General features: G+C 33.2%; 1 protein-coding gene across 4 annotated transcripts; it reads left to right on the forward strand.

Moving 5' to 3' along the window:
- Positions 1-361: 361 nt before the first annotated feature.
- Positions 362-12,814, forward strand: LOC123314371. 4 transcript variants are annotated; one of them, XM_044899631.1, is made up of 6 exons: positions 362-621; positions 671-1,398; positions 4,542-4,919; positions 7,063-7,110; positions 9,789-9,890; positions 11,600-11,739. In XM_044899631.1, exons 1-5 carry the CDS (start codon positions 480-482, stop codon positions 9,855-9,857), a joined length of 1,365 nt encoding a protein of 454 aa, XP_044755566.1. In that variant the 5' UTR covers positions 362-479; the 3' UTR covers positions 9,858-9,890; positions 11,600-11,739. The 4 variants fall into 4 exon arrangements, with proteins under 4 accessions (XP_044755566.1, XP_044755563.1, XP_044755564.1 ...); XM_044899629.1 differs by having other exon boundaries at positions 479-621; positions 671-804; positions 950-1,398; positions 7,063-9,890; positions 11,600-12,814; XM_044899628.1 differs by having other exon boundaries at positions 363-621; positions 7,063-9,890; positions 11,600-12,814.
- The last annotated feature ends 163 nt before the right edge of the window (positions 12,815-12,977 follow it).

The following is a 12,977-nucleotide window of genomic DNA, read 5'->3' on the forward strand; positions in this document are numbered from 1 at the left end:
CCAAAGAGGAACCTCTTTGGTTCCTCCTTAGATTAGAGAATCATATTCATGTTCTAAGGGTTACTCTTTGGTAATGGTAAATTTCGACTTTCTTTCCGAAGTGCACTGCAGCCCACAAATTGATTACGAATGCAGTTTTATTATTTTAATTTAGTTTCAAGAATGAGTATAAAAGTTCAGATCAATAAAAAATTTATTCATCTGAAAAGTTGAAAGCCATTGAACTAAACTTTCTTCAGTTCAATGTTGATAGCTCTTTGAAATCGGCAAAAAATATTATTTCGTACTCTGTGCGCGTTCTTGATTCCAAACCATAGACATAGAGACATAGAGTCTATATGTCTATGTTCCAAACACAGAACACTAATATAACCTGTAAATAGAAATAACCTCACATTTTAAATTTGAAATATTTACCCACTACAAGATATTAAGTTTTTTTATTAAAATTATTAGTTGAAACGCTACTTAATTGAAAAATGGATACAGTGTGTGATATGGATTTAGACAAAGAAACTGAAACGCATAACAATTCGGATATTCCTACCTTTGAAAAGAAATTGAGGAAATTCTCTGGCAAAGAATTCAGAAAACGATTGAAAAGCAATGAAAAATTGAAAGGTGAGAGGTAATATAACTATGTGAGTTTTTTTCTCATGATTCATTTTAGCTCTACAGGAATTCCTTCATAATATTCAAGGGAACAGCTCTCAAGATGTTGCTCTTGAATATCTACAACATGGGGGAAGTCTTCAAGAACTACTACAATGCTTAGAAGAAGACTCATCGTTGTCTCCAGTTTTGGTATTGGATATTGCTAATAATTTACTATTGAAAATAATCAAATGTAAATTACAATGTGAAGACATGGCTTTCCAAGCATGCCAATATTTTCTGCAAAATTTTGCTTTAGTTATTGATAAAATGTTGAGCCTTTCTTCTTCTGCAGCCGAACGAATTGTGGTTCTAAAATTCCTAACAACAATGGCAACAAATTCTTCTCATCTATCTAAAGATATTTTAACACATGTTAATTTCAATCTGTCAAGAATTGAGTTTTTGAGTCTGAGCAAAATGGAAAACAAGGCTGTGAGAAAACATTTTGTATACTTTCTGACTGCTCTATTGATTGATATTGAGTATCCTGTGTTGTCCTTGCTATTGAGCAAAAAGGGTTTGTTAACCAGCATAATTCCTGGACTTACCTATGATGAAGCCGATACTGTTTGTTTCATACTAACAGCAATGAAAAGTAGTATATTGGAAAATCCAGCTGTATCAAAAACTATTAAGATGAAGACCTTTAATACAATTGTAGTGAAGAACATTGTGAATCTTTACAATTGGAAAGGACCTAGAAATTTGAAGTCTTTGAAGGGAGAAGAGCCAAAAATATCGGTGAGTTTATTAAAATTGAAAAATTCCAAATAATTAGAACTTTAATTAATGATTGTTTCAAAAAGTAAACTTTTTACGAATTATATGAAAAAAGTGTTCGTTGAAAGAACCGTCAACTTCTGGTACATTTTTTGACTGTACCAGAACTTATAAATTACTTGAATGATCTTGAACAAGTAAATCAAGCATGCAGTTGATGCGGAGATAATTGGTTTAGAGCATAATGCATGAGTCTCTCTGAGTAAATTCAAAGGCTTATCTTATGTTGGGTTATGCAGCCTGGTAAACCTGTAAAATCAACAAGTGACCTTGAGATGCCATTAAGTGCATAGATATAGAGACATGGACTGTGCCTTCCCTTTCTATCTATGCATGAAATACGGTAAAAAAAGGGACAGAGAGAAACTGAACATCTGGCATGCAGTTGTCTTTTTCTAGAATTTTGATTGGTCCTCACTCACCTCTATGTGAACACAAAAGAGACGATCATTTCTCTCTTTCTATAAAATAGGCAATTTCATGCTGGCATTGCTCAGTCCATGTCGCTATGTCTATGATTTACTTATTTTAAGTGTTACGACAAAGTCACAGCTATGTTGCCAGATCTGAAAATTTATCGGGCATTTGACGAATGTTGGTTCATATTCTTTTGCATAATGAAAAATGATGTACATATATTATATGGTCTGTAAATTTGAGAAAGTTCTCAGTGAATGTTTTATTTGCTCCTTAAGCCAAGCAAGTCGAAAATTAGAATAAATTTCTTTGAAAAATGTTTCTTCTATATACATATATATATATATAGAAATATATCAAAAGAATATATGTATATATATATTATATATAGGGTGAGCAAATTATCTCTGGTCAACTTTCACAGAATAATTCTATAGGAAATTTGTCAGAGATGTTTTTCTAGAGTATGGACCTATTATTTTCCATCTTAAAGTTACACAAGACTCTAATATTCAGTGAGGTTTCATATTTTTTCTGTTGAACATAGCATAACTTGAAAACAATAATCTATAATTCACTGTATATTCCTATTGCATAGGAGTCATTGCCGATATGGATTCAAGATATGCCTATTTTGAGTAAAAAATATCGAGGAAAAATATTTGAAGCAATACAAAATATGAGTTATTATTATTGTAACGTTTTCTTCGCTTGATTAAAACGTCCAACTTATTAAAATTATTTATTTACACTTAATACACTTACGACTCACAAACTAACTATTACACTACTATTTATTTCCACTCGCTTGCTCTGTTAACTATAGGCGCTTTCTTTTTGGTGCTTCATGCACCGGTACAGCTCCGGGCTTCTCGCCCCTGAGCTGTTCCAAATAAAACGGTTATTAGTGCGCCAACTGCGCGCAGCGAGTTGGATGATCAGCTGTTGAGCAAAATCATGATATAAGAAGTGTTCTTGTATCATGAGCAAAATGACAAGAGACAAGTCCGGATTCGCGGTTATTTGGATTATTTGTTTTCAGTTTGACGTTAAAGTCGTTGATTATTAATAAGTTTCACTATTTTTTCGGAATCTATTGCCATATATTTGGTTGAAAAACTTGATTTACCGGGTAAACATTACCCTTTCTTTGCTATGGAGAGTAAAAATATACGAAATACTGGATATGTCTGTAGATATAAAACTTGAAAAAATTAATAACAATGATTTCATCTCTTAAACCTTCGTTAATAATCCTCTTTGGTAAACGTAGGTAAAGAGTGTTCTGATTTTACGAAAATTGCATTCAAGTACGTGAAATATCAACTTATTTGAAAAGAAATGCTACATTTCACTGATGGGCACTACTAAACTGAAGCTTGTCGTTTATTCATTTGATCGATCTCTAAAAATTATGCATTCATGAAAAAAATGATTAGTTCACTCTTCAAACCTGAAAGAACGAATCCTATCTTCATTCAAAATCATTCAGTTCTAATTCCATCTAACATTGATTCTTTATTCATTTACTCTATAAAAAAACTAACTGACAGCTTCAATTGACGAAAAAATCAATCTTAGGTGGTCCATACGGTGTATTACAGCCTTTTTATAGTATTAATCCACAAATTTCAACAATACACGACTTCTAATATTTGTTGACATATGTAAACATAACCAAAAAGTTTGTTTACGGGCTTCAAGCCCTCGACGTGCACCAGCATTTCGGTTGGTGCAAGAGGGGGCAGGGGAAGGGAACGCGAGCTGCTCCGGTGCTTCACGCCCCAATCAAAAAGAACGCGTCGGTGCTCGAGTGAGATGCACCGGAGCTGCCCAGGAGCTGCTCAAACGGTCAAAAAGAAAGCGTAATATATCTGTACTTCTACTTGTACTTGCCTTTGCCTACCTGCTCCTCCGCTGGGCTTATATAGGCGCCGGAAACATTCAGGTACCTTCGCGAACCTTTCGCGAATCTTCCAGAAGGAAGCGACCGCCCTGGTTCTCGAAAGGTCCGACCGCAAGGGCCGGACTGTTTACATTATTATTCTATACAATCAATCTGTGAAATTTGGCCATAGATAACTTGCACATATATAGGATGACAAAAATTCTTTAGAAAAACCCTCTAGAAATTAAAAAGTTGACGAAAGATTCCCAAGCCGTAGATAATAATAAGAAAATTTCCTTTTCCTTACCTTGTGTTTGAGAAAAAAGGCCTAAATTGATCCAAGTTATTTAGATTATTAAGAAATTTTGTATAAGTAACCTATCAGTTTACACCTATGTCTCAATTTATAATTGCCTGAATGACTTTACTAGGATTTACCTTTGAAAAAAGAAATGAAAATATAGTTATCAACTATGAAATGAAATAATTTTATTCCAATCAATTATATAGATACAGTGTACTGTGTGCGCAATCTGAAAACAAAAACGCAGAAATGACCTTGTCGTGGCATGCATTTTATGTTCCTTATGTGGCTCTTGAAGGCCACGTGACGATTCTGCAGGATTGCAGCCTTCCTAAGCACTTAGAAATCAATCTATTGGAGATTTCTCCTCAATTTGGGTTATAAGTTGGAAGTTAAAACTGAATTATTGTGAATAAGTTATCTTAATAAATTTTTCAAATGCTCTATTCAAATATTATGTTCTTTTGTGTTCTGATGAAAATATTTTTCTCACAGGTAAATGAAGTTCAAAAAGCAAGAGTTAGCCAATGTGTTCATGAGTTTCTTATGATTCTGTGCACTTCCCATAAATATGGAGTTATATTTAGAGATCCTCTGGTTGGGATTGGTAAAAAAACACAAAATGCCTTGATATATACTGTTGTAGATAGTATGGATTCTCCTTGGGAACATTCCTATGCCTCTGAATTGGTGATTAAGATTTGTTCTGCATGTCCTGATATCACTAAATATATATGGAATAACATCAAAACAGTATTAGAACCTAGGTTTTCGCCTAAGTGGTTGAAACTTGTTGAGTTCGTGAAGAGATTACTTGTGGAGCTGAATGCATCTTGTTTGGAACCATGTATAAAAAAATTGACTGCTCAGCAGGTAGGTGGAAAATTGAAATTGTCAACTATTTAGTTTCTATCTACCAACTGGGATCAGAAGTGATATCAAAATGTATATTCTTCAGCCTGTAAGATATACTTGGGGCCGTGGGATATTAGGTTGTTAAATATATATTTATTTTTTTATTAAATATATATTTTACAATTCAATTGATCAATGTTGATTAGATTTTAACAGTTTTACGAATTTCGAATCATTTTTATAGGATCTAAATTCTAAATGATAAGAGCTGAGTATTTCTTTATACCTTCCTACTTAAATGGGACTCTCCAACTCAGTGTTAACTTTCTCAAGATGAAAAATATTCTTGTTTCTTGTGTTATGTCCATGGGCGTAGCCAGAGTTTTCTTTCTAGAGTGGGCCTGGGAAGCTTAATGTAGTTTTATGCTTGCTTGCTCGAAAATTAAGTCGATTTCAGTACCTTTGATGGTGGGTGGCACCAGGAATGCTGAGGGGGGAGGACCGTGTCTACCATGGCCCCAACGTTCATGTCGTTATATTCCACCTACTTTTTCCAACACAGCCTCTTACTTTTCATTAAGAAAGGCAGCTAGTTTGAATTTTCATTTTTTGTTACTACATTTCGTTTGAACTACTCATTAGAATTTTCCCTACGTTCTTGATATTATTTTCTGCTGCATCGATTTGCTCTGTTTCGTTATAATTAAGCCACCTTCATTTTTGCTCGCTTGTTGCTAGTAAAAAGTTCTTTATCATTTCCCCAAATGTCTGTAATTTTGAGCTGATACTGGCCTCAAACGATTGTTTCTTAAGATACGGTGTAGACCCACCGTTTTAGTGGTCAGTTCAAAAAGAGAAAATGAATATCTTACGTCAAAAACCACTAATTTATATAGGGTTTTCATTATTATTCAATTCAATCAGTTCGTCACCTCGAAAAGTCAGAAATTTTTTTATTCGTGAAACGAAAAAAAAATTTTTTTTTCAAAACAAATATTCATTCATATTATTAACTTTCCGAGTGGCAATTATCTCTTCTATGAATTTCCACATGAAAAAATTTCTCGAAAAGTCTCGCCAGTGGCAACAATTCGTATCCTGGTGAAATTGAAAAAAGACGTTCTTTAAGAGCTGCCATGTTTTCGACGAAAATGAAAACTATTGTAATATTCTTAACTTCTACTTATCGTTCAAGTGTTCCGGCAACACCCCACATTCTGGTAGTCTTTCCCCCTTTACGCCTTGTACGGATGGCGAGAAAGTCCCGTGGTATAAACTCCTCTTAAACATTGATGAAGAATTCATAAAAGAAAAAGAAAGAGCTAGGGACGTATAAACGAGGCATCAACGAACCCAATGTTCAATTTGGTTTACAAAAACTTGCCAAAATGGTATTCAAAACACGATCATTAGGGTTTATCAGTGCTTCATTCTTAAATTTCATAAATACAGGGTGCCGCAAAACAAGGTAAATGGACATACTCATGTTTTTTTATGGAATACTCCGTTCTATTACATTTTCAGATTGCATTGGAAAATGGACCCAAGTTTGTGGAACATTTCTCGTACTTCACTCCTCATAATCGGCCGTTTTCAATAAACCTATCTATCTGTTGTTTCAGTTACTGAAGATTTTAGAATGGTTTCCAATCCTCAGTCAGTGAAACGATGGATAAATAGGTTTATTGAAAACGGCTGTATGTCTCTAATGAATTGAAAAACTATTTTGTTTTCCCTTAAATTTGGATGTGACACACTGAAAGAATATTTTTCAGATATCTGAGAAAGAAATTGACTGCGAAAATTTCAGTAGAGTTGGATTTTCATAACTTCACCATTAGGGAGAATAATAAAATAGATAACGCCTTGAAGACCAAGGCAGGCGTATAATGAGAGAAATCAATTCAGATACATAACATCTATTGATATAAAAATTAACAAATTTTACCATCTAAATCGCACTAGCCTCAAAGTATGAACAGAGTCCATTCCGACGTGGTAGAGGTCGTAAGATTTATTGATTTTTATATTGATGGATGTTATTTGAATTAATTTCGTTCATTAGAAAGAATAACAAAAAATATCTATAAGCCCATAGAGATAATAACATCTATTTTGTTCGCTTTTTTTTCACATGTGTACCCAATCGATTTCTTTTCAGATTTGTACGGTAATAACAGCTCTTGTTGCACCAATTCCAGTCTTAAAGGTAATGATTTCCGAAAATGGCACTTATGATTTACAGTCTGTGAAGTATCAAGTCTTCTCATTGATATCCTTAATGTTAAAATCAATAGAAAGTTATCTTTCAGCGTGTAAAAATTGGCTGAGTATAGAAAAATACAATAAACTGAAAAATTACTTGGCTATTCATATTGAGAGAAATTTTCCAATGAGTGATGTATTACTCAAGAATTGGAACACTGAAACGAAAAAGGAAGAGGACAAATCATTCAACTTGCTTGAAGGTTTATCTATAGTTTTTGATATTTTTGAGCATTATATCAATCTGTGCCCAGAATTGTTGAGTACTCTGGGCTTTTCACATGATGATTTGAAGAAATTTCTAGAATCTGTAATGTCCTTGAGCAGCGGTGATAGTAATGGAGAAAAAGAAAAACTTCAAGTTCAAATAATTGATATCTATCTCAGTTGTAATCCTTCTCTTTTTGCTTTAGAGTCGGATTCTTTTGATTTTTTCTTATCTCTTTTGTTCAGAATCTGCTATGAAAATGTGGAAAATAGTGATTTCAAAGGTATTTCTGTTCTGAGAAAGCTTCTTAAAAGTACTGGAATATTTGACTATGCATTAGATAGAGAACTGAATGTTTGGATCAATGGTATATTCAGTCTCAAGTCTTATAAAGACACAGTACCTGAATTTATAGCCGCTTCCATAAAACTTGCTAATCTCAAAGCTACAGAATATTTTGAGGTAATTTCTCAATACCAGGAATCATTTGACGATGACAATAATTATCCAGTTTCTGGTTTGGGTCCCATGTTTCTCGGAATTTTAGATCATTTTTGTACCATTACTGCTGAAAAAAGTATATTGTCCTACATGAACTTTGTAATTCCAAATTTGATATTCCTTCAGTATGATTTTCGTATTATTTCTCAGATTATTACAAATCGACAATCATTGTATAGTCCCCTTCAGGAGTATATTGATTCAATTCTATCTGATGTACCAGTTTCATTCGAAATTCCAAAAGTTTTACGGATACTTGGTAAAGAAAATGTGTTTAACTGTTTCAATGTAGCACTTGCAAATGATTCCTTCGAATCATTTCTTAATGAAAATCTTAAAATACTGTATCCAGATTTACAATTGGATTTATTGCAAATGGGTATATTTTATCTTTCAAGATTAATGGTTTCGGACAATCCGCAGAAAGTGAAGTACTCTAAAAATTTGACGATTTACATAAATTTTATATTAGATAAAACCCGTTTTGATCCTGATATCATATTAAGTAATTCATCGTTCATCCAAAATTTCTCTATTCTAGAAATGGACTCTAATGGAGAATTGAATTTTTGCACCAATTTTTTGATAGATTTCATCAAATGCTATACAGAAAAATTTGATTTACTTGACTCTCATATGAAGTTTTTCCATAAAAAAATTCTGAGAATGACCTTCAAAATTCTTAAGCACCCCAAGAAATATAATGATTTTCAAGTCACACATATAATGAACTTGTTTAGACTGAGTTCTGAAACATACTTGAAGATTCTGATTAAAATTTCGGACTGTGTTCATGAAAATATTGATAAATGCAAATTCAAAGTTTTTTACTCAATTTTGGTACACTCATTGGAAAAATATTGTCAATCAAATGTAGAGCAATTTCAATGTTTATCCGAAGATGTTTTATCTAATTTACTCACGTTTTGTATATCCCTGAATCAACAAGGAGAAATTAAATCATTCGAATTATCAAAACAATTTTTGACCTATTTCTCTTTATTTCCTGAAAAAATTGAATGCGTAGGTTCAGATTTTGTCAGTTCTATAGTGAGTCTGAAGGAATATCAAAAAGCAAATACAGATCTGATTGTATTTATCCTCAAAAGAAGGGATGATCTATTCCCCTCTGTTGAGGAAAAATTAGAGGATATAATATTTGTGAAAGGAATGTTTTATCCAATTTTACAGTTATTGAATGACAAATATTTGGAAGTTCATAATAACAGAAAAGAATGGCTTCAAGAACTTTTTCGCAAAATTTATAATAATTTTGAAGAGGTCCTTCACAAAACGTTGAGAAAACCGCAGAAGGCCAGTCAACATCTTGATGACAATTATCGGGGCGTTTGTCTTTTGATTGATCTAAATTTTCAAAAGGAAAAATTTCAAGAATATATTTCAAAAGTTTTGAAATTTGAAGTTACTAAAATTTTTCATGTTCACCTTCTGAATACAATATTTAGAAAATTTATTGCAACTGAAATCGATAGCTCTGAAGTTAATAATCAGATACTAACTTTTGTCCATCTACTTCTAAATGCTCTAAAAAGAATTCCCAAAAATGAAGAACATATTGAAGAAACACTCAATACTGTTTGTGATTGTCTCATAACTTATTTGGATGATTTGAATGGGTCTAAAAATAAATCAGATTTCACAATTATACGGAATAATGAATCCTTCAAAGTGATGTTAAAGTTTCTATTGAAATACGGAGTCTGCGATTATGAAAAACTTTTACAATTGCTGTGTAGTTTTATTTCCATTTTTGATCGAAAATTTGATCACAGTCAAATAGAATTGATTATGGAAATGCTGATTTCACATTCTGGATTCTTGGATGTGCTTCTGAGTGAAAATCATAAGTGCAAAAAGGGAGTTTTATCTTTAATGACAATTATTTGTGAAAGCTGGCCCCAGTTCATGGCAAGGAGTCACATTCCGAAATTACTTGCTTCTTATGGAGCTACTATGACTGAAACTGATCGAATGATTTTGAAACTCATCAAGATGTAAGTACAACATTCTTATTATCAAATAATTATATTCTTCAGTCAAATTGTGTTTTATAAATTTTTCAACGGAGGGTTTTACCAATTTTTCATTACCTGATTTATCATTTGACCAACCCCTTGGTTGAAGCTCAAAATCCTACCACTTCGTATTCTACATCTTTACCCTCACAGAGACAAAATACATGATGTATCATTACTGAATGGAGTTATTTCATCTATAGAATCCCTCAAAATATGAATTTCTAATCAAAATCATGTGCAGGGTGTCCAAATTGCTTGATTTTAGGTTTTTCTGCTACTTCTAGGCCAGATAGACCAAAATGTTGAATGGACATTCATTTGTTTAGGAGATATGGGGCATTTCGTATTAGCTGTCTTTGACAAGACAGCTATTTTTCCAAAGGGGCTGAAATTTTACCTTATGAAGTGTGGGTTCAGTTCTTTTTTTGTGATTTCAAATGGTTTTTAGAAATTTTCTGTGAAAATTATGTTCACTGAATATTATTCAACCCTCACTGGTGGAGTGAAAGTGCGGTTTTGGGATCATAAATGTCACAGCTGGTGTCGCTGAGAGGCACACAATCCGAAATGCCTCATATGCCCAGTTGCAGAAACGTCCGTTAAAACTTAATGCTCCATTAAAATTGTAATCCTCCATTATTCCCTTAAAAAAGGACAGTTGCAAATTTTAATGGGACAAGTTCCTGCAACTGGTCTATAGTCAAATTTTTATAATTTGTTAATTTCAATGCAGTATGTTGCCCGTATTCACAAAGCTTGATCGGGAATCACACATTGTAGAAGGCGGGAATGGGAATGGGAACCTCATTCGAGTATTCGCGATCGCTATCATAACGCATATACAGTGTGGGCCATCCATATTTTTCCACCACGAATTTTGAGCTTTGGGATGGAATAACGAAAAAACGCTCAGACAGGTCAAATTTTGTTGAAAGGGGGACAAATAAGGGTGTTCAAATGAGTTTGATATCACTACCCTTCTACAGAGTGACTCAGTATTCCATCAATAACTTTCACACGTCGAATTTGGATCTATGAGATGGAAAAAAAGCTCGGACGGGTCAAAAAATGAATTCGATATCACTTCCCACCTAGCCGCTACACCCTAACAGCAATTATTTCAATTTATCTCTGTTCAAAAATAATTGCTAGGTAGCGGCTAGATGGGAAGTGATATCGAATTCATTTTTTGACCCGTTCGAGCGTTTTTTCCATCTCAAAGATCCAAATTCGCCGTGTGAAAGTTATGGAATGGAATACTGAGTCACTCTGTATAATAATCAAGCGATTAAAAAAAATACACTCATGCAGGAAATTTAATTGCCTTTCCAACAAGGTGCTGCTCGACCTCTTTTCCCTATTTAAAAATGAGAGAGGGGTTGCGGCTAGAGGGGTAGTGATATCATTTGAACACCCTTATTTATCCCCATTTCTACAAAATTTTACCTGTCTGAGCGATTTTTCGTTATTCAATCCCAAAGCTCCAAATTCGGAGTGGAAAGTTATGGATGGCCCACCCTGTATATTTCGTGCCTTACATCACTTTTCGACGATTGCGACTGTATTTCAGTTTACTCTCTTTTAGGCGCTGAATAACCTATACGTCCAGCAACATCTCTGTAAATCTACAGATAATGCTTTTTTTCCATTGTCATACTTAACTGATTAAGTTTTTCTGTACTCAGGTATGAATCTGTTCGTGATGAAGTATCTTTCCAAGACTTTCGTCCTTATTTATGGGGAAATGCTGGGGCAATCCACTATTCAGTGAGAATCGATATTGGAGAAGCCCTTTTGAAACAACCAAAAATAAAAGATGTACTTAATATTTTGCAAGAACATATGGTCCTATCAACTATAAAAAATTATCATTTGTACAAAAATGGTAAAAATTCAGAGGAATTGGATGCGAATACAATTTACGATTTGGAGTTCTTGCTACCACTTTTCATCCATTTACTTTCCCCGGAAAACGTAGTTCAAACATACCAATTTGCTAGAAGTGGTGCCTTGTCACTAACACTCTTGGGACTGAGTTGTCCTGAAGAAAATATGAGAGCAGCTACATGTGATGCGCTCTCAAGGTTTTATTTCCATTTGGAGGCCAGACAAAAGGGAAAAGATAATTTCCTATATATGAAACTTATAACTGGTATTTGCATGTGGATGTCTGATACTGAAATTCCTATGAATAATTTTGCGTCAATATTTCTTTCACGGACTGCGTTGATATTGTCCAAACCATCATATAATCAAATAATGTTGCCCCAGTTATCGCACTATCTTGTTGCCAAGGATATTTTAGATCTTTCAACAATACCTGAATTATATACATATCTCCATAGTCCTGATGTCCACTATAAGGATCATCGTCAGTTCATATTTGAAATTTTAAAGGATGGTTTAATTGTTGAAAACGATTTTAAAATATTCTCGAGATCTATGTCATTGAAGCTATTAACAGAATTATATTCTACTAGAACATGTGATAGAGAAACCAGACTATCAATTTTAGATATTTTCATTGCTCTTTGTAGATCCCGTTTAGGTGTCGAATTATTTTGTACACATTCTAGTTTATTGCAATTTTTTTATATGGAAATGGAGGAAACTTTAGCTTTGAAAGAATTTGATAATTCTATAATAATCAAGATGAAAGAACTATTCAGAAGGATAAGTTTATATTTAGATTTTCTCAATGTATATGATAAAACGACTTACACAATGATTATGAACAAAATCGATAAATGTATTTAAACATCTTGTGAATATTTTGTCATTAACAATAATAATTATCATTAATAATATTTCGTAAATTGTACATCAATGTGTTGTTATTTTTAAGCTTTTTATGTACTCTCTACTTTATCTTTGTAAATAAATTATAATTTTTGAATAAATCGTTACTTGTTATTACGAAAGAACTTTGTTTGGTATTGCCTATGATGGCTTCCACCATCTAACATTTTCCTTTGTTCCGTTACTTTCCATGATGGCTTCCACCATCTAAAATTTTTCTTTGTTAATTCATATTTTCAGACAACTCATCAGTGGCGGTCCTTA

The sequence above is a fragment of the Coccinella septempunctata genome, chromosome 5, assembly GCF_907165205.1.
Source record: "Coccinella septempunctata chromosome 5, icCocSept1.1, whole genome shotgun sequence".
NCBI classification, from domain to species: Eukaryota; Metazoa; Arthropoda; class Insecta; order Coleoptera; family Coccinellidae; genus Coccinella; species Coccinella septempunctata.